At 42.2% G+C, this 27,542-nt stretch overlaps 1 protein-coding gene across 35 annotated transcripts in view; it reads left to right on the top strand.

Annotated features, from left to right (window-relative positions):
- CEP112 (centrosomal protein 112) overlaps positions 1–27,542 on the top strand; it is a 406,171-nt gene that overhangs the window by 224,654 nt on the left and 153,975 nt on the right. For 32 of the 35 annotated variants that reach the window (XM_057713718.1, XM_057713712.1, XM_057713710.1 and 29 more), the window contains one exon: positions 26,179–26,409. The exons of 2 other annotated variants lie outside the window; for them this stretch is intronic. In XM_057713718.1, coding sequence (XP_057569701.1) covers positions 26,179–26,409 — 231 coding nt within the window. Of the gene's footprint in view, positions 1–1,346; positions 2,424–26,178; positions 26,410–27,542 lie in introns of those variants that run through there. One more of the 35 variants, XM_057713724.1, reaches the window with a different exon arrangement.

The following is a 27,542-nucleotide window of genomic DNA, read 5'->3' as shown; positions in this document are numbered from 1 at the left end:
TTATATTTTTAATTGCTGAGTCTAGTAACTGTAGGATAAGAGTCTAGAGACACAAACATACTCTAAGTATCCTAAACATGCATACTGGGTCTCAGAGACAGTTTTGAATAATCATACGGTTTATCTGCTGACTTCTTTCTAAATGTCTCTCAGTCATTGGAGGGATTTTTAGCATTTTCCATTTGACAGAACGTAAGTATTACGAATCAAAAACGTTCTATTTGCAGCCCAGATGCAGGAGGTTATAAATAGCAAATATTCCTGCTGCCCTAGGAATCTGAAGACCTGGTTTCTTACCCAGACTTTTATGTGACTTTCCCTGCATCTCTTAATGTTTCTCTTTTCTGCTTTTATCAACTACCTGTCTTGCCTATGGCTTATGGGAATACACTTTAAAAGCTTTTCAGCCCACTAAAAAATATAAACTTTTATTCCAAAAATCAGGAAAAAAATTAACTCACCTGTAAAATAATCTCATAACACTTGGCTTATTTTGAAGTGATTGATTTCCAAAATATGTTAAAAGGCATATTGAATGTTGTAGAATATAATTATACAGTAAAATATGCTTTTATTTTTAACTAGATGAATTTCAGTTTTTAAAGTATAATCAACATTGAATCTCATGTAAGGTATAGTGTTATGCTTGATATAAATTAATCTCTATAAAATAGATGTATTAAACCTTCTCCAAAGTATTATTTTTTATTGATCCAGCTGCATCCACTCTCGACTTTTTAATATATATGCTATCCTTCCTTGAAATCTGAATATCTGCTTTCACATCAATTCTATATATTTAGTCAAATCCCCCAAATTCACATTTCATTCAATGTATTCCTTTTATTCAAAAATAAAACGAGACATTTGGAGTAAAATGAAAGTTCTAGAAGAATAAAAGTCTGAAGTTTTGCTTCGAAAATAACTGACATAGGATAGGGAGTGATCAGTAACTGAGTATAACAGAAAGAATCTATTATCTATATTTTAATGTTTGATACAATATTTAATACTAAAATATATATAATATACATTTGTAGCAAGTGTATTATATATTTAGATTATATATCATAACCAACAAAAATCTTACTAGTCACCAGGGTGTTTTCTCCACAAAATCATTTTTAAAAACATCTGTGGGTTAAGTTTTTCCCTTTTCCTTTGTTAGCTGGAGACGGCCAACACAAAGTTGTCTTCCAATGTTTTCTCTTGATAAAGAGCTCAGTGAAGTTTTGGAGACATAAAATTGAGGGCAAATTTTAAATTTTTACATAAGGCACATTTAAAACAGGAAATACACTAATAAATAAAGCTGAGTTATGTAATAAACTCCTACTTATTAACAGACCCTAAAGCAGAAGAGCGCTTCCATCCTGTTCTCCGTCCTGATTCCAACCTGTGACAAGACTGAGAGCATCTGCAGAAGGGAGGAGAGGGGTGTCAGGGCCCTGTTCTTAGGCTCCTCACCTTTGACTGTGGCAGGAGATTCCAGTGAGGAGGAGGGCAGGCACATGGACTGTGCTCCGGAGACACAGCCCCTCTGAGGGTTCTGCCTCCTGCTGCGCCTGGTGTATAAACGAGGACACCACTCTTCAGAAGCGGACACTGAGGCTCGTTATAGACGTGGACTATCCTGCTCCTTAAAATACGAGGCCTTGAGGTAATGGCTTTTGAGGTGGACGGACACGTAGAGGGACAGACAGACCAGTGATGCCCGGCTGAGCAGAGACCGAAGTCACCGAGAGCCCCGGGAGGCGCTCGCCATCTGTGAGTGGTGACCCTGGCGGATTCCAGCCTCCTGGCCCTGCCCTGCCTCCGTGCTGTGTGTTTCTCTTCCGTCCTCCCTAAGCCGTACTGTCTGAGCCTGCGACTGCCTGAACCAGGGTGTCCCTTGCATACCGGTTCTTCTGCTTCAAAACAGAGCTGAGTGGTGTTTAACTACTGTATTTAATTTGTTAGAAACACACTAATCATCTATCATTATTTTTGATACTTTTTTCTTTGGGAGACAAAAGCAGTGTTTTCTTACAAGGTGAAATTGTCTTTTATGCTAAAGTTCCTATGGGAGTTGTTTACAACAGAAAGAGAACTTTCTATTGCATATGATATTTATAAGATAATGTTAGAAGAGTAAAAGACCATAAGTTAAGATTATGTGTTTTCTTTGAATCTGTAAACTTAAATCCAAAGATGTATCTATTGTGTCCACCATAATGAAAACAGAGAAATTATTTTGCTCAGTTTTGTATGGCTTAAAATAATGTTTGGTGGCTTTAATGTTAACCATAAATTATTAAAATGTATTCTAGAACTATTAGTATATTGTTCTAAAGATAAGATATTTTAAATTAACTTTTTTTCATGAGAAAAGTAAAGAATAATGAAACAATGTGGTATTTGAAGACGTGATTGAAATTGAGGGTTTCCTATGTAATATCCACAACAAAAGGAAAAATTGTTATAGAATTTTTAAAATTTTCATAATAAATAAAAGGACTATATTAAAATAATTATTGTTAAAATTTAAGAAGTCATTCCTCGTTAGAAGCTTTCTCCTTGCCACCTGGGCTTAAACCCCTGCAACATCTTTTAAAATTTATTTATTACGTTGCATCTGATACAAAGGATCTATGTCGTAACTAGCACTTCAGTACGAATGCGTGTCATGAACTGACCACCTGTGTCAAGAGTTAGAAGAGCATTATTATTCAGACACGCCTCTGCTGTGCCCTTCTGTGCTGCCACACTCTTGGCATCCCTGTCCCCAAGGCAACCATTGTTCTTAATTATGTGCTGATAGTTTCCTCACATTGTTTTCAGTACAGCTTTATCACGTGTATGTTCTCTAAAGAGCATACTGTTTACTTTTGCTTGTTTTTTAAAACATTTTATAAAAGTGATTACATATTGTAGGTGGTCTGTTATTTGCATTTTCACTTAATATTCTATTTGCAATATTCATCTGTTGTCGTGTGCGGCTCTGGTTTACTTATTTTGCTGGGTATCCCACTGTGTGACCAACAGTCAATCAGCTGTGATGCAAACCTGGGCCATCTCTAGTTGTGCAGTTTTTAAAAAGCTGTGATGCATATTCTTGGACATGTCCCTGGAGTACATATGAAGAGCTTTCTCTATAAAATGTTGGGATGAAGCTTATGAAAATGTTCAGCTTTTCTAGGTAAAGCCAGAGGAATTTAGGACAGGATTTTACAGCTTTACGCTCACATCAGTTGTTTGTAAGAGCGCTATCCTTGCCGACGTTTGGTACCGTCAGACATCTCCATATTTGCAGATAGAGTAATTGTAAAAGTTTGCATTTTCTGAAGAGTGATAAGGTAGGATACTTTTTCATATGTTTACCATTAAAATTTTGCCCTTTATGAAGTTCGTATTCGTGTCTCCTCCTCGTTTTTCTGCTGGATTGTTTACCTGTACTTACTGGAAAGCTTTATGAGCTCTGGTTACTATTCTTCTGTTAATTACACGTATTGCAAACCTCCCCTTCCCGGTTTTGATTTATCTTTTCAATAGCTTTCTGGTGTCTTTTGATGAATGAAGTCTTCTTAATTATATTTTATCTGATTTATCAATCTTTTCAAGTTAGTGCCCTTTGAGTTACGTTTAAGAAATACTTCCTTACCTTGAAGTAAAAAAGCCATCTCCCAGGGACTTCCCTGGTGGTCCAGTGATTAGGCCTGTGCGCTCTCACTGCCGTGGCCTGGGTTTGATCCCTGGTCAGGGAACTAAGGTCCCATGTAATGTGCAGCCAAAAAAAAAAAAAAAAAAAAAGCCATCTCCCATATTTTACACAAATTTTGTCTTTCACCTTTGGTCTCTGTCCATTAAGCATTATTTTAAAAATGATCCTTTGTGGAGATGTAATTTTCATACCATGCAAGTCACCCATTTAAGGTGTGCAATGCAGTGAGTTTTAATCCATCCACAGTTGTGCAGCCATCACCCCATCAATTCTAGAATGCTTTATCACCTCCTCTCAACACACCGATGTCTGTGAACCATCACGCTCCGTCTCCCCCACACTCGCCAGCCCCAGGTAACCGCGGATCCACGGATGATCCCGTCTCTCCGGATTTGCCTGTCTGCCTCGTTTAGATGGTGGAGTCGGGCAGCATGTGGTCTTTTGCGACTGGCACTTTTATTCAGTATGTGTTCAAGGTTCATACATGTCGTCGCAGGCTTCTTTTAGCTGCTGAATGATACTCTGTTGTTTGTATATACTAGATTTATTTGTCCATTCATCAGCTGATGGACATTTTGGTTGTTTTTACTTTTTGGCTATTACGAGTGATGCTGCTTTGAACATTCTGTGCACGTTTTTGTGGGGATGTGTTTTATTCCTCTTGGATGTGTACCTAGGAATGGAGGGAATTTATTTTTGTCTGTCATGTACGATGGGGGTACAATGCTGTTTTTTCCATTTGAATCACTGTTATTTGAGAACAGTTTTTAGACTAGTTCATCCCTTCCCTTCTAAACCACAACGCCAGCCCTGCCCATGGGAGCCCATTTCTGGGCTCCCCAATCTCTGCGATAATACGACACTGCTCTTTTCAGTAACATTACTTAGGACCTGGTATCAGTGTGGAATGCCGCACCACTTGTTCTTCTTTAGGAACATCGGGGTACTGTGTTCATTCCTGTAGGTTTTAGATTCCACTTGTCAGGTTTCTGGAAAGCTTTTGTTGAAATTTCAGTTGGACTTGCACTGATGCTGTAGACCACTTGGGGAGAGCTGATGGAGAGACTTTCTATCACTAGGATGTACCTCTTAGGTGTTTAGATCTTCTTTAATGTCTTCCAAAAAGGGTTACCGTTTTTTCTTTAGAGTTTTGCAGATCTTTTGGTAGACTTGTTTCTGAGAAACTTACATTTGTTATGTATAGTTATAAATGGTGTTTTATAATTTTTTTCAGATGTATAAAAATTACAAATGATTTTTAAACATTGATCTTTGATTCAGATACCTTTCTAAACTCTCATTATTTCTAGTAACTTGTACGTTCAATTGTACTTTTCTCAATACACAATTATAACATCCATGATTAGAAACAGTTTTGTTTGCATTTTACTTTTTTCTTGTCATGCACTTACGATTACAAGTAGTCGTAGCAGGCGTTCTTTGCTTCTTCTTGGTTTTAAAAGAGCTATTTTAAAACTTCACAATAAAGAATGAATAAAATTTGCCAAGTTTCTGGTAAATACTTTTATCTGGTTGAGAATGGTGTCTTCTATTCCTATTTTGCTAAGACTTTCTATGGTAGAATTTTATCAGATACTTTTCTGTGTGTTGAGATGATCATAAGGTTTCCTTCTGATACATAGTGGAATAAATTGTATTATAAGTCATTGTCTAACGTTAAGCCAGCAGTATGTCCCATCCAGTCTTTTCATGACGTGTTATCACTGGATTCAATTCCCCAGTAATTTTTAAGAGAGATTGACCTGAGATTTTTCTTTTTTGGACATGTTTTTAATTGATGTTATGCTAGCCTCGTAATTTGAGTTGCTGAATAATCCTCCTTTTTATTCTCTGAAAGAATGAGCGTAAGAATGAGTTATTTGTTTCCTAAATATTTGATGGAACTGGCCAGTAAAGCCGTCTGGGCTTGATATTTTATTTCTGGAAAGATTTTTGACTACTATTTAAATTTTTCCTGTGGTTATACGATGATTCACAGTTTCCAGTTTTTTTCCTAGTCAGTTTTGGTAAATTTTTGTAATTTAGGAATTTTTTCTTTTCATCTAAATCTGCTATTTATTGGAATTTATGGAATTTTATAAATGTTATACTTCCCTTGCATTCTCTGCAACTTGGTGATTACATACTTTATTTTTATACATTACCAGACTTATATTGCTAATAATTTATTTAAGATTTTATGTCTGGTTCATGACTGAGTTGGCCTATAATTTTTATTTCTCTCCGTATTCCTGTCATCCTTTGTTATCAATGTTATGACTTCTGAGGTAGTTTCAGTGTGTACTTCTCATTGTCTATTCTCTGTGAAAGTTTGTAAAAGATTAGAACGACCCCTCTCCTGGGTGACTTTTCTATAAAATTATTTGAGTTTAGGGTTTTCTTTTTCAGAAGATTCTTAGCGATTCTTTCAGTGTCTTTAATTGGATTGTTTTAGTTGAGAGTTTGTTCCTTTATACTTACTTTCCTCGGAGTCTGTTTCACCCAGCATCTCCAGTTATTGGCATAATATTTTTATGGTATCACCTTACCAGCTTTTTGATCTCTGGTGGATCTGTGGTGTGTCCTTCTTAAATTGTAATATTAGTTATCTCTTTTTTCTAGATAATATTGCCGTACTTTGTTTTTTATATCTAATATTTATTTATCTGTGCCTTCTTTCTTATTCCCTTCATCAGTCTTACCAGAAACTGTTCCATCTTGCTAATTTCTATCTTGCTAATTGTTCTGTCTTGCTAATGTTTCCTTCACTTTAGTTTCATCCTCAAGGATTTGTTAAGGAGTATTTTCACTATCAGTCATTCCTCAGAATTTAAATGTTAGGATTTATTTGATTAGGAAATATGTTAACACCAATCAGAATTTAAAAGTCATAGAAATAGTGAAATATCTCCCATGCGCCCGTCAGCACTGCTTCATTCTCACCTGAAACAGCAGAGATGTAAAAACTGTGTTGTGTCTTCTTCCAGAGATTAATTCTAACTACTTTTAATTTTTATTTTAACTTCATTTTTTTTAAAGTTCTTTATTGGAATATAATTGCTTTACACTGTTGTGCCAATTTTTGAGGTACACCAAAGTGAATCAGCTGTATTTATACACATATCCCCAAATCCCCCCTGCTGTGACTCCCTCCCACCCTCCCTGTCCTGGCCCTCTAAGTCATCACCCATCATCGAGTTTATCTCCCTATGTTATGCAGGAACTTCCACGAGCTATCTATTTTACATTTGGTAGTGTATATATGTTTATGCTGCTCTCTTGCTTCGTCCCAGCTTCCCCTTTGCCCCCCACCCTGTGTCCTCAAGTCCGTTCTCTACATCTGCATCTTTATTCTTGCCGTCACTGGGTTCATCAGTACCTTTTTTTTTTTTTAGAGTCCATATATATAAGTTAGATACAGTATTTGTTTTTCTCTTTCTGGCTTACGTCGCTCTGTATGACAGACTCTAGGTCCATCCAGCTCACCACAAATAACTCAATTTCATTCCTTTTTATGGCTGAGTAATATTCCATTGTATATATGTGCCACATCTTCTTTATCCGTTCATCTGTTGATGGACATTTAGGTTGCTTCCATGTCCTGGCTATTGTAAATAGTGCTGCAGTGAACATTATAGTACCTGTTTCTTTTTGGATTATGGTTTTCTCTGGGTATATGCCCAGGAGTGGGATTGCTGGGTCATATGGTAGTTCTATTTTTTGTTTTTTAAGGAACTTCCATACTGTTTTCCATGGTGGCTGTACCAACTTACATTCCCACCAACAGTGCAGGAGGGTTCCCTTTTCTCCACAGCCTCTCTAGCATTTATTGTTTCTAGGTTTTTTGATGATGGCCATTCTGACCCGTGTGAGGTGGCTTTGACTTGCATTTCTCTAATGATTAGTGATGTTGAGCATCTTCTCGTGTTTGTTGGCCATCTGCATGTCTTCTTTGGAGAAATGTCTATTTAGGTCTTCTACCCATTTGTGGATTGGGTTATTTGCTTTTTTGGTGTTAAGCTGCATGAGCTGCTTGTATATTTTGGCGATTAATCCTTTGTCCATTGCTTCATTGGCAAATATTTTCTCCCATTCTGAGGGTTGTCTTCTTATCTTATTTATGGTTTCTTTCACTGTGCCAACGCCTTTAAGTTTCATTAGGTCCCATTAGTTTATTTTTTAATTTTATTTCCATTATTCTAAGTGGAGGGTCAAAAAGGATTTTGCTTTGATTTATGTCATAGAGTGTTCTGCTTATGTTTTCCTCTAAGAATTTTATAGTGTCTGGCCTTACATTTAGGTCTGTAATCCATTTTGAATTTATTTTTGTGTATGGTGTTAGGAAGTGTTCTAATTTCATTCTTTTACATGTTGCTGTCCAAGTTTCCCAGCACCACTTATTGAAGAGGTTGTCTTTTTTCCATTGTATATTTTTGTCTCCTTTATCAAAATAAGGTGCCCATACGTGCGTGGGTTTATCTCTGGGCTCTCTATCCTGTTCCACTGATCTATATTTCTGTTTTTGTGCCAGTACCATACTGTCTTGATCACTGTGGCCTTGTAGTATAGTTTGAAGTCCGGGATCCTGATTCCTCCAGCTCCATCTTTCCTTCTCAAGATTACTTTGGCTATTCAGGGCCTTTTGAATTTCCATACAAATCATAAATTTTTTTGTTCTAGTTCTGTGAAAAATGCCATTGGTAATTTGATAGGGATTGTGTTGAATCTGTAAATTGCTTTGGGTAGTACAGTCATTTTCACAATGTTGATTCTTCCAGTCCAAGAACATGGTATGTCTCTCCATCTGTTTGTATTGTCTTTGATTCTTTCATAAGTGTCTTATAGTTTTCTGCATACAGGTCTTTTGCCTCCTTAGGCAGGTTTATTCCTAGGTATTTTATTCTTTTTGTTGCAATGGTAAATGGGAGAGTTTCCTTAATTTCTCTTTCTGCTCTTTCGTTGTTAGTGTATAGGAATGCAAGAGATTTCTGCGCATTTATTTTGTATCCTGCTGCTTTACTAAATTCCTCAATTATTGCTGGCAGTTTTCTGGTAGAGTCTTTAAGGTTTTCTATGTATAATATCATGTCATCTGCAAAGAGTGACAATTTTACTTCTTCTTTTCCAATTTGGATTCCTTTTATTTCATTTTCTTCTCTGATTGCTGTGGCTAAAACTTCCAAAACTATGTTGAATAATAATGGTGAGAGTGGACACCCTTGTCTTGTTCCTGTCCTTAGAGGGAGTGCTTTCAGTTTTTCACCCTTTAGAACAATGTTGGCTGTTGGTTTCTCACATATGGCTTTTATCATGTTGAGGTAACTTCCTTCTGTGCCCACTTTCTGGAGAGTTTTTATCATAAATGGATGTTGGATTTTGTCAAAAGCTTTTTCTGCATCTATTGAGATTATCATATGGTTTTTGTCCTTCAATTGGTTGATATGATATATCACATTGATTGATTTGCGTGTATTGAAGAATCCTTGCATTCCAGGGATAAAACCCACTTGATCATGGTGTATGATCTCTTTACTGTGCTGTTGGATTCTGTTAGCTAGTATTTTGTTGAGGATTTTTGCATCTATATTCATCAGTGATATTGGCCTGTAATTTTCCTTTTTTTGTGACATCTTTTTCTGGTTTTGATATCAGGGTGATAATGGCCTCGTAGAATGAGTTTGGGAATGTTCCTCCTTCTACTATATTTTGGAAGAGTTTGAGAAGGATAGGTGTTAGCTCTTCTCTAAATGTTTGATAGAATTCGCCTGTGAAGCCATCTGGCCCTGGGCTTTGGTTTGTTGGGAAATTTTTAATCAGAGTCTCAAGTTCAGTGCTTGTGATTGGTCTGTTCATATTTTCTATTCTTCCTGGTTCAGTCTTGGAAGATTGTACTATTCTACGAATTTATCCATTTCTTCCAGTTTATCCAATTTATTGGCATAGAGTTGCTTGTAGTAGTCTCTCATGATCTTTTGTATTTCTGCGGTGTGTGTTGTTACTTCTCCTTTTTCATTTCTAATTCTGTTGATTTGCGTCTTCTCCCTTTTGTTCCTGATGAGTCTGGCTAATGGTTTATCAATTTTGTTTATCTTAAAGAACCAGCTTTTAGTTTTATTGATCTTTGCTATTATTTCCTTCCTTTCTTTTTCATTTATTTCTGATCTGATCTTTATGATTTCTTTCTTTCTGCTCACTTTGGGGTTTTTTAGTTCTTCTTTCTCTAATAGTTTTAGGTGTAAGGTTAGGTTGTTTATTCAAAATTTTTCTTGTTTCTTGAGGTAGGATTATATTGCTATAAACTTCCCTCTTAGAACTGCTTTTGCTGTATCCCATATGTTTTGGGTCATCGTGTTTTCATTGTCATTTGTTTCTAGGTATTTTTTGATTTCCTCTTTGATTTCTGCAGTGACTTCTTGGTTGTTTAATAGTGTATTGCTTAGCCACCATGTGTTTGTATTTTTTGCAGTTTTTTTCCTGTAATTGACATCTAGTCTCATGGCGTTGTGGTCAGAGAAGATGCTTGATACGATTTCAATTTTCTTGAATTTACTGAGGCTTCATTTATGCCCGAAGATGTGATCTATCCTGGAGAATGTTCCATGCACACTTGAGAAGAAAGTGTATTCTGTAGTTTTTGGATGGAATGTCCTATAAATATCAATTAAGTCAAGATGGTCTAATGTCTCATTTAGAGCTTGTATGTCCTTATATTTATTTTCTGTTTTGATGACCTGTCCATTGATGTAAGTGGGGTGTTAAAGTCTCCTACTAGTATTGTGTTACTGTTGATTTCCCTTTTATGGCTGTTAGTATTTGCCTTATGTATTGAGGTGCTCCTATGTTGGGTGCATAGATATTTACAATTGTTATATCTTCTTCTTGGATTGATCCCTTGATCATTATGTAGTGTCCTTCCTTGTCTCTTGTAATAGTCTTTACTTTAAGGTCTAATTTTTCTGATATGAGTATTGCTACTCCAGCTTTCCTTTGACTTCCATTTGCATGGAATATCTTTTTCTGTACCCTTACTTTCAGTCTGTATGTGTCCCTAGGTCTGAAGTGGGTTTCTTGTAGACAATACATATAAGGGTCTTGTTTTTGTATCCATTCAGCCAGTCTGTGTCTTTTGGTTGGAGCATTTAATCCATTTACATTTAAGGTAATTATTTACATGTATGTTCCTATTACCATTTTCTTGATTGTTTTGGCTGTGTTTTTGTAGGTCTTTTCCTTGTCTTATGTTTATTGCCTAGAAGAGTTCCTTTAGCAGTTGTTGTAAGACTGGTTTGATGGTGCTGAATTCTCTTATCTTTTGCTTGTCTTTAAAGCTTTTGATTTCTCTGTCAAATCTGAATGAGATTCTTGCTGGGTAGAGTATTCTTGACTGTAGGTTTTTCTCTTTCAAGACTTTAATTATCTCTTGCCACTCCCTTCTGGCTTGCAGAGTTTCTGCAGAGAGATCAGCTGTTACCCTTAGGGGTTTTTCCCTCATATGTTATTTATTGCTTTTCTCTTGCTGCTTTTAATATTTTTTCTTTGTGTTTAATTTTCGTTAGTTTGATTAATACGTGCCTCAGTGTGTTTCTCCTTGGGTTTATTCTGTATGGGACTCTCTGCACTTCTTGGATTTGATTTACTATTTCCTTTCCCATGTAGGGGAAGTTTTCCACCATAATCTCCTCAAATATTTTCTCAGACCCTTTCTTTTTTCCTTCTTCTTCTGGGACGCCTATGATTTGAATGTTGGTACACTTAATATTATACCTGAGGTCTCTGAGATTGTCTTCCATTCTTTTTATTCTTTTTTTCTTTTTCCTGTTCTGTGGTAGTTATTTCCCCCATTCTATCTTCCAAGTCACTTACTCCTTCTTCTGCCTCAGTTATTCTGTTGTTCATTACTGTTTGTTTGCTCTTTAGTTCTTCTAGGTCCTCATTAAATGTTTCTTGGATTTTCTCTATTTTGTTTTCAAGATTTTGGATCATCTTTACTATCATTACTCTGAATTCTTTTTCAGGCAATTTTCCAGTTTCTTCTTCATACATTTGGTCTTGTGGGTTTTTATCTTGCTCCTTTGCCTGCAAGGGGTTTCTTTGTTGTCTCATTTTGTCTGATTTATCGTATTTGCTGTCTCCTTTCCCTATGCTGCCTAGTAGAAGTTCCTCTTATCTCTGTTCTGTTTGGCTTAAGGTGTCAAGCACTGGAGCTTGCTGGCCTTTGGTTGGATTTGGAGCTTGGTGTTGAGAATGAGAACTTTGGGAGAGCACTTGCTAATTAATATTCCATGGAGTCAGGAGTTCTCCAATGTCCTGGACTCCTCTCTGCTGTCTCAGAGGTCCAGGTCTGAAGCCTGTCCAGGGCACCAAGACCCTGGAAGCTGCACGGCATGGAGAAAAAGGAGGTAGAAGGAGAGCAAAGAAAAAAGGGGAAAAAAAGGGAGAAAGGGGAAGGAACAGACAGATCCCCAAGACTAGTGGTAAAAGCCACTCTAATCAGTCACAATCACACAAGGAGATATGCACACTCGCACTTGCAGAAAGAGAAGAGGAAAAGAAACAATGAGAAGAGAAAATGAGAGAGCAAAGAAAAGAAAGAAGAAAGTACTCATACCCATTACCAGCAAATCCACATACACATATATACAGCAAAAGTTTAACAAATACCTAAAACCAGAAACAAGATAAGCAAACCAAGAAGTCCTCCAATTCCTCTAGGTATGGCTCTGTGCCTGCTGTGGAAAGGACTGTGGAGAGCTCAGACTGTGATCTGGTGTTAGTCCTGTGTGTATTTGTGCCCGCTGTCCCCTATGTCTACAGTCTCTATTGTAGAAACACTCGTCTATTCAGGTGATCCACAGATGCAGGGTCTTTCAAGCCTATTGTGGGCATTAAATCTGCTCCTCCTGCAGCTGTTTCTCTTTCTCTTCTTTGATCCTGCAGTCCTCAGGGGTCAGTTTTGGTTTTGGTCCCTACTTTGCATGTGGGTTACTCTCAGGAATCAGTTCCCCACCCAGTAAGGAGGGGGTGAAAGAGGGTGGTTGGGGCTCACTTGCAACTTCAGGTCGGGGGGTAGGGAGCGATATGGCAGTCTAACAAATCTGCGGGAGTGCTAGTAGCAGCAGAGGTCAGCATGAGCCTGAGGTGTGCTGTGCATTCTCCCAGGGAAGTTGTTCCTGATCACCAGAACCTTGGTGTTGGTGGACTTCTCCTGCTGCCGGGAGGATGTGGCCAATAACTTGCCTTACACACAGGACCCTTGGCAGCTGTGGGTGAGCAGGCCAGCGGCATGGTGGCAGGGGTGGGGCAGCGGGCTGATGGGCGGGCGTTCGGCAGGACCCAGTGGCGCGTGGGGCGGGCGGGGGTGTGGGACTGCAGGCTTTTCCATCCAGCAGCCGCAGGCTATGCTGCTTTGCAGCCTGTAAGTTCGTGGGGAGGGAATTTCCTCCCAAGCACTCTGAAACAAAAGTCCCCTGCCTCTCTGTCTGGCCCAGGATTTTCCCCAAGCTCCCTCCTAGCTTGCTGGCACACCTGTCCCCCAGGCTGTTCTCATGCAGCCAGCCCCTGCTCTCTCCCTGGGGTCTGTTTTCCAAGGCCCAAGCCTCTATGCCCAGCCCCCACCACCACCGCAGGTGAGCAGAGTCGCTTCTCTGGCTGGGGAGTGCTGTCTGATTCCTCCGTGTGGGGATCTCTCTGCTCTGCCCTTGGCACACCTGCCTTTGCTGTCTCTTCTGGGGGCTCCGAGGCTCCCCCTGTCCTTCCCCACCAGTGATGGGGCTCCCCTGTGTGTGGGAGCCTTCCTCCCTCACAGCTCCCCTCCCAGAGGGGCTGGTCTGCTCAGATTTCTTTGTCTCTCTTTTTCCCTTCTTTCCTTTGCACTACCCCATTACATGGAAATTCTCTTGCCTTTTTGGCCGTCTGAGGTCTCCTGCCAGCATTCAGAAGGTGTTCTCCAGGAGCCACTCTGCAAGTGGATGTGTTTTTGATGTATTTGTGTGGAGGAAGGTGATTGCCGCGACCTATTCCTCCGCCATCTTTTTCCTTGTCCCTTCACTTAATTTTGAAACGAGTTATTTAAGGTGTATATTTTAAATTTAGAAATATATGGGAAATTATTTTGGTCTTTTTGTTGTTATTTCTGTCATGGTTCTTAATTTAGTTGCAGTCTTGTGAAAGAATAACTTTGATACTACCAATTTCTTGCAATATGTTGATACTTCAGTTTTGCGTGTGTGTGTATACGTGTATGATGAACTCTCACTGGAATGGTGGATTTGACCCTTTTCCCCTATAGTTCAGTTAAACTTGTATATATTTTGAGGTTGTTTTATCACATGTGTACAAACTTAGATGTGTCTCCCTGGTAAAGGACATTAAAATATCATTTACTGATACTCTATTTTACTGGTATAACTCTTTTCATCTCTTTAGTCTCAATTTCTTTATGTCTTCAATGTTCTCATAAAAAACATAGATGATGAATGTTGGAGCTTCCCTGGTAGCACAGTGGTTAAGAATCTGCCTGCCAATGCAGAGGACATGGGTTTGAGCCCTGGTCTGGGAAGATCCCACATGCCGTGGAGCAACTAAGCCTGTGCACCACAACTGCTAAGCCTGTACTCTAGAGCCCACAAGCCACAATTAATGAGTCCATGTGCCACAGCTACTGAAGGCTGCATGCCTAGAGCCTGTGCTCTGCACAAGAGAAGGCACCACAATGAGAAGCCTGTGTGCCACAACGAAGAGTAGCCCCTGCTTGCAGCAACTACAGAAAGCCCAAACACAGCAGTGAAGACCCAGAGCAGCCAATAAATAAAAGTAGATATATAAATAAATAAATTTGTTGAAAACACATAGATGAATTTTGATGTTAAAAATTTAAACTGTTAACTCTTTTAAATAGTAATTTTGGTCCATTTATATTGTGATTATTGATATACCATCTTACTTTGTTTCATCTTTCCCACTTTTTTCTATGCTTTTTGCCATGAGTTTTATTTATTTTTTAAATAAATTTAATTAATTATTTATTTATTTTATTGGCTGTGTTGGGTCTTTTTTTGCTGTGTGCAGGCTTTCTTTTAGTTGCAGTGAGTGGGGGCTCCTCATTGCCGTGGCTTCTCTTGTTGTGGAGCACGGGCTCTAGGCGCATGGGCTTCAGTAGTTGCAGCACATGGGCTCAATAGTTGTGGCTTGCGGGCTCTAGTGCACAGGCTCAATAGTTGTGGCACATGGGCTTAGTTCCTCCGCGGCATGTGGGATCTTCCTGGAGCAGGGATTGAACCCATGTCCCCTGCATTGGTAGGCGGATTCTTAACCACTACGCCACCTAGGAAGCCCTGCCATGACTTTTAAAATAGACTATTTTAAATGGTCTTAGACTGATGGAGAAATTGAGACGATAATGTAGAGGACTTGCATTTATCTCACACCCAGTTTCCCCTTTTGTTAACATTTTACGTTAGGATGGTACATTGCATACAATTTTGCACCAGTATTAATACATCGTCACTACGTAGATTGCATACTTTGTTTAGATTTCCTTAGCTTTTACCGAATGTGTTTTTTCTGTTCCCAGATTCCACCAGGAATATGGTATTAATTTTAGTTGTCATTTCTCCCTAGTCTCCTCTTTGCTGTGATTGTTTGTCAGATTTTCCGTTTCTGATGATATTGACAGTTTTGAGGAGTGTATGTTCGGAATCTGTAAAGTGCCCTTCTGTACTGATGTGGAATTCTCCCGCAAGGAAGGTGGGTCTCTTCTCCCTCATTCATTAATGGAATCATCTATGTTGGTATGTACTTGGGGATATTTATCTTCCCTCAGGACGGAGCCCAGTGCTCAGACTGTCCCGGCTTCATGAGCTCCTCCCATCGGCCCTGTCCCTGCAACTCACCTCCGTCTGTGTGCACTTCCTTCCTTCTAGGACGGCAGGAGTCCAGCATTAGCTCGGGTGTTTTCTGCCCATTTGTCCAAGGACCACTGGTCCCTTGTGTTGGAGGATGGTGAGAGAAACCGCAGCCTCAGGCTTGCTGTGCCGGCTGCTGCTGGGATGTCGTTTACTGAGTGTAATCTGCTTCCCCCCACTCTGTCTGCTTTTAAGGTTTTCACTTTATCTTTTGCGTTCTGCCATTTTATTACCCAATCCCGAGATGTGGATTTCCTCTCTCTCTTTCTTTCTTCCCTTCCCTTTTTCTTTCTCTTTTCCTGTCTGGCGTAATATTTATCCTGCTCACTGTTTCTGTGGCGTCTTGCTTTTCCGCAGTTCTGGAAAGTCCTTGGTCGTCATCTTTCCATGTCTTCCGTGCCTTCCCTTCTCTCTCCTCTCCTGGAGCTCTAGGTATACATCAGATCTTATTTTCTTTCTCTAGCTTTAAACATCTCACTGTTGTTTTTCTGACATTATTGTGCTGTGTTGTGGATAATTTACTAAGGTCTCCTTTGTTTCTCTGCTTCTCACTCCTGCTGTGTTCTAGCTGCCTTCACTCACCCATTCTTCTTTCACACAAAATTTTTATTGCTGGCAATTATGCTTGGTTCTTTCTCAAATCTGGTAATGTTTGTTTCATCTCTTCTGGTTTACTCATTTTGTGACTCCATCCTTTGTTTCTTTAAACATCTAATGCATGTTTATTTTATCTTCTTTTTCTGATAATTCCCATATCCGAAGTGCTGGCCTGTGGGAATCTGCTTCTGTTGACTCCTACAACGGTGGTTTTGGAGGGGGGACTTCGTAATTTTTTATTCGCTGCTCATTTTCGGTTTATGTTAACCTGTGGAAAACCTGAAGGCGTTAAACGGAAGCAGCTCCCCTCCGGGGGGAATGGGTTTCGGCTTCAGGTGGGAGCGGGTGGCACCGCCGTCCTGCTGCGCCCCCACCCCGCCCGCCCCGTGGCCGTCGTGTCCCGTTCGGCTCCCAGCGTGTCTACGGCGCAGCGTCCTGTTCCTGGCAGACACCGTTTTACACGCGTGTGGCTTTTGTTTGTTTTCCCCTCTGAGTGTTTCTCTTACTTCCGTTGAGCAAAGAAGGAAGAAGAATTGTATTTTATACAGAATCTAGTTGCCTCCCCTCACGAGGGCGCGTCTAGTCTGGCAAAGTACCTGAGATAAACCCCCTCGGTCAGCAGCGGGCCGCACGCCTCCCCGCCCTCCACGCGCACTTGCTCCTTCACGTCCCTCAGCTCCGCCCCTGAGGCTGCATTCCCGTCGGGTCCGCTCCTCGCCCGCCGCTGGCCTCCCTGCCTCCGGCCTCCCTGCCTCCGCGGGCGTCCAGTCAGCGTGCGCACCGCCTCCGGGTCGGCCTGTGGGGAGCCGGCGCGGGGCCCCGCTGGGCCCGTCCCCTCCGGAAGCCGGGGCATCTTGTCGCGGCCGCTTCCGTCCCTGAAATCCAGCCCACGTGGCGTGACGTCTGCGGTCCTGCGGTTGCTGCACCACGCCTCTCTCTTCTGAGCTCCTTCCTCCTCTGCTCTTCTCCTTGCACGCGGCTCGCTCTCCCTGCCTGGGACGTCCTGCGCGTGCCCTCCTCCCCAGACGGCGCTCGTGGCGCTCGTGACGTCCGTCTCAGAGGCATTTAGTTCTCATCAGGTTTCCAGAATCCTCCCAAGCTCAGAGGAACCGTCCCTCTTCTGACCTCTCATGGCCCTTTGTCTTCCCTTGTGTCTCTATGGCCTGTGTGTGTGTGTGTGTACACCGTGTGTGTGTGTGTTTACACCGTGTGTGGGTGTACACGCGTGTGGGTGTACGTGCGTGTGGGTGTGCACCGTGTGTGGGTGTACACGCGTGTGGGTGTGCACGTGTGTGTGCGCGCGTGCATGTGTAGCTTATTATTATAGTCCAAAGTCTTTTAGGGAAAGTGTTTTCCTGGAAGTCACGAATCGCAGTGGCTTCCACACCGCAGACCTTAGTAAGCAGTGAATGATGCACACCTGTAAGCTGAGGCAGGGCACAGAGCGAGTATCTCAGCTCCTGGGGGTGATCGCCCACGAACTTGCTGTGAGCGTACAAAGGTGACCTGATACATCAATAAGCTGTTAACGTGTCTTTATTCCAAGTCTGAAAATAATCTAAAGGGTTGTTTCTTAACCATGAACATGTCCTCAACTCAAATACGTTTTGCTTTCATAAAGTGCATTTAAATTTTGTTTGGGATGACACCGCTGGCATAAATGCCATCATCATTTATAAGATGTCTCCACCTCTCACTTCTTTTGCCAGAACTTGTCAGATTCAGTGTGGTTTCGAGAGTCATTAGCTTTCTAAGGAAACTGGTCTATGTTGTTGGTGTTTTTTGGAATTAATTTCTTATCATGGTAAAATACACAGAATTTGCCGTCTTAACCGTTGTTAAGTGTATGGGTCAGTGATCTTAAATACATTACGCTTGATGTGCAGCCATCACCGCGTCCCTCACATCACTCTTCTCATCTTGTAAAACTGAAACTATACCCATTAGACAGTGTAGAGTTCCTGTCTCCGCACCCCGGCCCCTGACACTCACCGTAGACTTTCTGTCTATATGATGTGGACCATTCTAAGCACCTCGCGTAGGAAGCATCACACAGCGTTTGTCTTTTGGTGACTGGCTCATTTTACTCAGCGTAACGTCCTCAAGACTCGTATGTGCTGTGGCACACTGCAGAACCTCCGTCCTCTGTTAGGCAAGGTAACATCCCTCATTTTCTCATCCATCTACCCATCAGTGGACATTTGGGTTGCTTCCATGTTTTCTGGTCGACATGTTTTTAAGCTGTTAAGAGTCAGCTTGACGAGATGTTGTCCTTACGGTTTGTCTGGTAGAGACACAGCCTTTATTAATTTTTGAATTTTCAAAATGATTCTGCTCTTTTATATCAGTCACATGCATGAAGTTTTATAGCTTACTATGTATCATATTAAAGAAAAATGAACACATCTATTCCAGATTGATCTTGGCAGTTTCATCACTCTAGCTATCAGCCATGCTAATGACTGAAATATTAAATACCCCAGGGAAGCCTTCGGCATTAGGTTCTCTCGTTTGATGTTTATTTCTTCCATTATTAGTTGATACATTTTTCAGCATAGTTTTTCTATTTGCAAATCACCATTGAATTGAAGCTAGCGCATATCAGTATTGCCAGCAATTTCCAATACCTTCCTCTAAGTTACCATACCTAGTCAACTGGTGAAAACACACAGAATGATGACGTGCAGCCCTGGGAGGGTGTGAAGAAACAGGTACACATGTGCACTGCTCTTCACACTGCACGTGGATTCAGTGTTTTTCTAGAGCAATTTGGAAAAAAAATTTAAAGGTATTCTTCGTGTTTCTCCAAATAATTTTGATAACACAACCTAAAAGCAAAATATTATCGTTTATTCACAGATGTTTCCTATGTAATAATGAATAACTGGAAATAAGACAGATATTCAAGAATAGTATGATTAAGTAAACCATGATACACTGTAATGAAATACCAAACAGCCGCTAAAAACAGTAAATAAGTGAGACTAAAGATAAAAAATTAGGTGTGAGAAAAGGTTAGAATGGTATCTACTCAGCGATTATACCATTAAAAATATTTTTATGTACCTTGACAAACACTGAAATTCAGTTTGGTGTGGTGTCAGTGCCTTGGGAAAACCAACTTTTTTGTTCTTTTTATTTTTTGTAAAGATTTCATGACCTTGTGGCTTTTGGATGTTAACTTTGTACTAACCATAGTGAAAGTGAGGGCTTAGGAGTGCACCGTAAGCATAAGTGAGTAAAATACACACTATGCTGGTTATGAATATTATTCTTCATGAGGAAGTCTTACTACTTTGACACACTATAGCATGTGACAAAAAGCAGAGGCTTTCCAAGCAGGTTGAACTTGGAATACGTCTTTCCACATCTCTTTTCCTCAGACTCCATGTCTCAGTCTGCTCGGGCCGCTACAACAAAATACCGCAGATTGGGCGGCTTAGACACAACAGAAACTTGTCACAGCTCTGGACACTGGAAGTCAAGGTCAAGGCACCAGCGTGGTCGCTGCTGAGGGCCGTGCCCCTGGTTCACAGCAGCGCCTTCTCACTGTGTCCCCACAGTGGAGGCGTGGGGGGCTCTCGGGGGTCTCTTTTATAGAGGCCCTAATCCCATTTTATAAAGGTATTACCTCCCAAAGGCCCAACCTCCTAGGAACCATCACCTTGGACGTGAGATTTTCAGCCCACGAATCTTGTAGGGACACCGGCATTCAGGCATAGCGCGCTGTTCCCGCAGTGTGGTCGCTTCCCCTGTCCTCCACGGGTCACAGCTCCTCTCTCGCACTTCCCGTCCCGTGATCTCTCCGGGTGCCTCTGGGAGCGTTCCCCCACCTGGTCGTCCTGCCCTCCGCCTGCAGCTCACCTCGTCCTGCCCACCACTCGCACGTCTTCCTTCTCTCCTGACTTCTGCTTTATGTCTCGAATTTCTTTGCTTACCCTTTTCAGTATCTTTTTATGCATGTATACTCACGTATATAGTGTAGTGTCCATAAAAAGCACGTATCCACCTGTTCTAGTCACACTGCTTCAGAGGACCTACGCCATCCGTTGCTGCTGCTTCTTGATAGTAGCTTCGCTCCTCAGGGGTGTTGGAGTGGGCCGCTGAGCTTCTATTCCTGGGGACTCTCGGGTCGTCTGGGTGGTCACATCTGCTGGAGCCTCCTGTCACCTCCAGCTCCTGGGCTCAGATGTGTTCCCATTCAGCCTTTTCTTCTCCAACAAAAAGGTGTGTGGCCGGCCGTCTGCCATTCAGGTCTCTTCCAACCCGTGTGGAGAGCGGGCAGGGCCGGTAGCTGCAACACGTGAACCAGCCACAATCCAAGATAAAGGAAGACGTTGCAGGTTGATCGTGTCTATCGTGGTGGGTTATTTGGTACCCATCCCATTACATGAAATAATCTGTATGACGTGCCAGGTGCAACGTCCATGCTTAGCGTGCTAGCAATTATGATTTAGCACATAGAAACTATAGAATCATGAACAGCCAAAATAAGTGAGAACAGGATGTTTGTGGATAATGGGGTCATCTCTTATTGTAGGTATTTTGATTTTAAAGCAAATTCTCAGTATTTGGCTTTGTATCCTGCTCCCATCATCCCAAGGTAGCCTTTGTCCTTCCTGTCACTCTCGGGCCCTCTGGTTCCCGGCCAGGGAACCGCTGGGTCACGCCGTGCCTGTGGGAGCGCACCGCACCGGAGGCCGGCACCGCTGTTTCAGGAAAGGCTGCGTGCGCAGCCAGCGCCAGACAGCAGCAACGCGAGCCCCTCCGCCTGGACCGGCCGCCCCTCTCGCACCATGGCCCACTGGGTTCCCTGACCGCGCTCCCTCTGGAGACAACGGAAGGGGCTGGATTCAGTGTTTTCAAAAGAGCATCTTTTCGAGTGTGTTCACAAGCTGTTACGTTAGTTAGGACCCTCAGATATCAACATCTGGGTGAAAACGGAAACCCAGAGGTGGAAGCAGAGCACTGAGGCAGCTCGCGCCTTGAGGACCTTCTCTAAAACTGAGTAGACTTGAACGTCAGTTTGGGGGCTCTTATTGGGCACAGGGGAAAAAACAAAGTCCAGGGTTTGCTTCAGGTGGAGGATCCCGGCTACCACGGTGCATAGCACCGGGACGCCAGAGGGCCACACCCGCCGTGTGCGGGTGACCTAGAAGCAACCTCAGGGTTGGGGGGCGGGCCCTGAACACCCACACCCGTGAGCGTCGGACGCCTGGGCACACGCTGTCAGCGTGCTCTGGGAGACGGGCTGAGAACTTACTGTAAAGCTGTCTAGACAGGCCGGCATCCCCAGGGGTCGGTCAGAGTCATATGACTGCAGGAGAACGCTTTCAGTTCCAACAGATACAAACTTGCATTTAAAAAGAACATCTCAAAACAGTATGAGAAAAAACAAAGTACCATGAACCAGGGTCCTAAAAATTTCTGAAGAGCAGAATGAGACCTGCAAAGACTTGAGATCCTGGAATTATCAGCCAGAAAATAGACAACAGTCATAGTTAGTGTGTGAGGTCAAGTTAAAGATTTTAAAGGAACTGAAAATACTAAAATGGCAATGGTGTTCAAAAACGACCACACATATTTATAAAAGAATAAACTCCTAAAAATAAAAACAAAACAACTGAAATTCAGAATCTGGATGGACTTGAGAGCACATCAGACACAGAAAATGTCCACAATATAGGTAAGAGGAAAAGAGATGAAAAGTGTGAAAAAGAGGTTGGATGAAGTGAAAAAATGAGAAAATCCGTGTCCATCATGTGACTTCATAAAGAGTGGAGAGGGGATGGATCAGACACTCAGCACGTTAAGCCCGGGAGGGTTGCGGTGCGTATAAAAGACAGATCCAGAGGCGGGCGTGTCCCAGTCAGAATAAACACCAACATGTCTGCACTTAGAGAAATGGAAACGTTGAAGAACACAAAACGCGAAGAGAAGATCTTAAAAGCAGCCAGAGAGACAACAAATTATCTTCCAGTGAAAAACAGCTGACTTTTCAACACCACCCCTAACAGTATTTTCAAATGAGTGAAAACTGAGAGTGCTTGCCCCTGAACTTCTGGAAAGAACTTAAAGGCGGCACTTGGGGCTCACGGAGCTTGGTCGTAGGGCAGGTCAGAGCTGCCAGAGGGAAGGGAGGAGGAGACAAGACGGGGAAGCACAGGGATGTAGGCAGGCGGCTGCTGGCTGAACAAGACCACCAGCAGCCTGAGTTGCTGAGAACAGAGTAAACGGGAAATAACAGCCCCAGCACATACACACGGAAGGCTGCCACAGGCGGCACGTACATGCAGGAGCCTGCCGCGGGACTGCCAGTGTCCTAAGTTTCTTCTGTTGTTTAAGTGCATATAAAAAATAACCAAAATTTGGGAAGTGAAACATAGGTGTTGAGGCCTCTTTCTGTGAACACTAAAGAAAATATAGTGTATCACTTCCAAACCGGGGAGGAGAAGAAAGCTGAAGGAGGAAAACATTTGTCCACTTAGAATAAAAGACGGAAAAGGGGGGAGAAAAACAAAACGTACAAAACACGGGGCAAGTAGCACAAAATAAGAGAAAAAAATAAAGGAAATATGTTAGCATATACAAACTAATGGACGAAATTGGACTAACTGCCCCATTTAAGGGACAAATGTTGATGAGATTTTTAAAAGAAGTTTCCCAAATATATGTGATTTATAAGATATCTAAAACTTGAGGGTACAAAAAGGTTTAAAAGCATGGATGAAAATATAACAAACATGCTATCTTGCCACTAAAATCTGTTCATCTCAGAGAAGAGTGACTTTCAGGCAAAATCAGAAGAGGATGAGGATCCCTATTTGAAAACAAAAAGCCAATTAACAATAAGATATGTGTACCTTAAAACCTCAAAATACGTAAAAGAAAATTTAATACAGCTACAAAAAGAAATAAACCTACCATTGTGGTGGGAGATTTTAGCACACATCTTTAAATAATCAATAGCTCAAGTCAAGACAAAAATCGGTAAGATATAGATTTCAAGAGCGTAATAAGAAGTTTGATCTAATGGATTTGTGTGGAATGTGGCACCCAGTGACTTCAGAAAATGTAGAATATATATTTCTTAGCAGTTATTCATGAAGCTTTAAAAATTGTACAACTGGCCATCAAGCAATCTCAAAAATTGTCAAGGAAGTAATGTAGTACAGAGGACGTTCTCCGCCACAGTGCACTTGGACGTGAACAGCAGGAAGGCGGTCATTAAACTCACACCCTGAACAGATTGGCGTCCCCCTAAACTTCAGGTCCACTCAGGACCTATGAGTGTGACCTTATTTGGAAGTAGGGTCTTTGCAGATGGGATCAAGTTAAATGAGGTCAGGCTCGATTAGGACGAGCCTGAAGTCCAAGGCGACCAGTGTCCTTACAAGAAGAGGGCAATTTGGACCCAGAGATACAGACACACGTGAGGAGGGAGGCAGAGACTGGAGTGATGCAGTGAGAGACCAGGGATACAAGGATGGCCAGCAAATGCTGAGACGGGGAGAGGCGTGGAGACCTTCCGAGCTGGGAGAGCTCAGACGGGGCCAACCGCACCAGCACCTTGATCTCAGACTTGTAGCCTCTAGAACTTTGACAGAATAAATGTCGTTTTAAGCCACGCAGTTTTTCGTACTTTGTTGCGACAGCCCTAGGAAACTAGTATATCCCATATGTTTGGGAATTAAGAAACATTCTTGTAAATAGATCATAAGTCGAAGAAAAAAATAAAATTGGAAGTTAAAAATGTTTTGAATTAAATGATAAGGAAAATACCGTGTATCTAAACCTGAGGTTAAACTTAAGCAATAGTAGTGAGGTGTCTATAGTCTTTTTTTTTTTTTAAGAACTTTTATTGAGATACAGTTAACAGACAATAAACAGCATATATTTAGAGTGTACAATTTGGTATCCCAGTCTCCCAGTTCATTCCCCCCCAACCCTCCCCACTTTCCCCACTTGGTGTCCATGTGTTTGTTCTCTACATCTGTGTGTCTATTTCTGCCTTGCATTTCCTCTTTCATAGTTGTTAGCATTTGCCTTATGTATGAGGTGTTCCTATATTGGGTGCATATATATTTATAATTGTTATCTCCTCTTCTTGGATGGATCCCTTGATCTTTATGTAATGTCCTTTCTTGTCTCTTGTAACATTGTTTATTTTAAAGTCTATTTTATCTGATGTGAGTATTGCTACTCCAGCTTTCTTTTGGTTTTCATTTGCATGGAATATCTTTTTCCATCCCCTCACTTTCGGTCTGTATGTGTCCCTAGGTCTGAAGTGGGTCTCTTGGAGACAGCATATATATGGGTCTTGTTTTTGTATCCATTCAGCCAGTCTGTGTCTTCTGGTTGGTGCATTTAGTCCATTTACATTCAAGGTAATTATCGATATGTATGTTCCTATTACCATGTTCTTAATTGTTTTGTTTTTGTTTTTGTAGGTCCTTCTCTTCTCTTATGTTTCCCGCTTAGAGAATTTCCTTTAGTATTTGTTGTAGGGCTGGTTTGGTGGTGCTGAATTCTCTTAGCTGTTGCTTGTCTGTAAAGCTTTTGATTTCTCCATCGATCTGAATGAGATCCTTGCTGGGTAGAGTATGCTTGGTTGGAGGTTCTTCCCTTTCGTCACTTGAAATATATCATGCCACTCCCTTCTGGCTTGCAGAGTTTCTGCTGAGAAATCAGCTGTTACCCTGATGGGAGTTCCCTTGTATGTTATTTGTCATTTTTCCCTTGTTGCTTTTAATAACATTTCTCTGTCTTTAATTTTTGTCAGCTTGACTGCTATATGTCTTGGCATGTTTCTCCTTGGATTTATCCTGCCTGGGACTCTCTGCGCTTCCTGGACTTGGGTAGCTATTTCCTTTCCCGTGTTAGGGAAGTTTTCAACTATAATCTCTTCCAGTATTTTCTTGGGTCCTTTCTCTCTCTCTCGTCTCCTTCTGGGACCCCTATAATGCGAATGTTGGTGCGTTTAACATTGTCCCAGAGGTCTCTTAGGCTGTCTTCAGTTCTTTTCATTCTTTTTTCTTGATTCTTTTCCTCATCAGTGATGATCACCATTCTGTCTTGCGGGTCACTCATTCGCCCTTCTGCCTCAGTTAACCTGCTATTGGTTCCTGCTAGTGTATTTTTCATTTCAGTTATTGTGTTGCATATCTCTGTTTGTTTTCTCTTTAATTCTTCTAGGTCTTTGGTAAACTTTTTGATCTTTGCATCCAGTCTTTTTTCAAAGTCCTGGATCATCTTCACTATCATTATTCTGAATTCTTTTTCTGGAAGGGTGCCTATCTCCTCTTCATTTAGTTGTTTTTCTGGGGTTTTACGCTGTCCCTTCCTCTGGTACAAAGTCCTCTGCTTATGCATTTTCTCTATCTTTCTGTGGCTGTGGTTTTCAGTTCTGCAAGACGAAATACTGCTGATACTGCTTGGTACTGCTGTCTGCCCTCTTGTGGAGGAAGTTATCTAGGAGCCTCCTGTGTGCTTCCTCATGGGAGGGACTCGAGGTGTCTATAGTCTTACGTTTATAAATCTGGAAAGAAGAAAGGATAAAAATAAGTGAGTTAAATAGCCATGATAAGAAGAAGAATAAAAAGCCCAAAAATGTAGAATGAAGGACATAACAAAAATAAGAGCAGAAATCAACAACAAAAAAAAAAAACAAAAAAACAAAAATACAGTGGCAAGTACTAGATGAATCTCAGAAACGTACTGTGGACTGTTTGAAGAAGCCCGTTGCAGAAGGATACACGCCATATTCCACTCACACAGGTACCTGAAACAGACAGAACTAGCCGTGTGGTATCAGGAAAGGATGTGGGGGGGGGTCTCGCCTGAGCTGGAGGGGTGGCACGGGCTCGGAGGAGGGGGGAGCAGTGCCCGTTCTTCGTCTGTTGGGGAGCCTGTCGCAGTTCTCCTGTTCCGGCTCTGCCAGTCACATCCTCTGCCCGTTTTCCCGTTTTTAAAAACAAGGTTATTGCTGACATGGAGGCGCAAGTCCACAAGTTGAGAGAAGAGCTGATGAGCGTGAACGCGCAGCGGAAGCAGCAGCTGGTGGAGCTGGGTCTCCTCCGCGAAGAGGAGAAGCAGCGGGCAGCCCGAGACCACGAGGCGGCCGTCAGCAAGCTGAAGGCCGAGTCAGAGAAGATGAGGACGGAGCTGAGAAGGACGCACGCCGCGGAGACGGAGACCACGCTGGAAAAGGTGAGTGCCCACCTGCATGCTGTAGACACGCTCGAGACCCGGGTCCCAAGTCCGCGGGCGCCGCCAAGAGGCGGTGGACCCGGAGCGACCCTCCAGTGTCTGCGCCGTCCTGTCTCAGGGAGGTTCCTGCCTTTCCCTTGGCCTCCGCGCAAGGGTTGCCGTGGGACGCCCCCTTCCATGGTGATTAAGTGCACGTTGTGAGAAAAGTGTTATGATATGACAGGCATGATACTGATGAGGAGTACTTGGGCTGTTGCCTTGAGTTTCCCTAAGGTGAGACTGGGTTTCAGATCTTTCCTGTGTTGTCTAATAGTCATTTCGAGGTTTTACAGCTTTTTATAGCAGTGCCGCATAAATGATGGCGTGTTTTCCCACACTGTTGTTTCACGTGAAGAACTTTCTTCAGAATCATACATTTTTGCAATATACGTCAATATGATGTTTACACACGTTGAGTTGACTTGGATTCCAGGTACACTCTCAAATATTTGTACTTCTGATGTTCCTGGAAACTAAATATTTGAATCGGGGAGTAAAGGTGAATTGCCCTTAATCATCACCGCTGTCAATTGCCCCTTGAGGCCTTTAAGACCAGCCTCTACCCTGTGATCAAGACACTTAGAAAGGGTAATTTAAGAGTCTTCTAACTTCATTTTTTCCTGCCTCTTCTTGCTCGTCACATGTTCAGCCTTCATGGTGCGTCCAGCGCCATTCCAGGTGCTGCTCCACCGGCCCCACCTGGTCCCGAGGTGCTCGCTCTACAGCAGCACCTCCATTTACCTGAGAGTCAGGCCTCAGCAGCCTGTCCCTGGGCAGCCCGGCTCTGAGCCCAGAGAGAAACAGGAAGAGGGCTCTGAAGAGGCAGCAGTGAAGAGGCAGAGTGAGTCTGGCTTCCTGGAGGGACTGCGAGGAGGCCTGCGTGGCTGGCAGTGATGATGGAGGAAGAAGGAGGAGGGATGAGGTCAGGGAGGAGGCCTCTGGGTATGGTCTTGGCCCTGCAGGCTGCAGAGGCCATGGCAAGGGCTTGGCTTTGACCCCGGTGAGCAGAGGCGGCCTGGTGGGTTTGGAGCAGAGGCCTGATGTGGCCTGACACAGCTGAACAGGCTCTCGGCCTGAGCCTGCCAAGGGCAAAG

This window comes from Hippopotamus amphibius, chromosome 17 (assembly GCF_030028045.1).
Source record: "Hippopotamus amphibius kiboko isolate mHipAmp2 chromosome 17, mHipAmp2.hap2, whole genome shotgun sequence".
NCBI classification, from domain to species: domain Eukaryota; kingdom Metazoa; phylum Chordata; class Mammalia; order Artiodactyla; family Hippopotamidae; genus Hippopotamus; species Hippopotamus amphibius.
The sequence above is the reverse complement of the archived record's forward strand: the minus strand, read 5'-3'. Positions and strand labels throughout refer to the sequence as shown.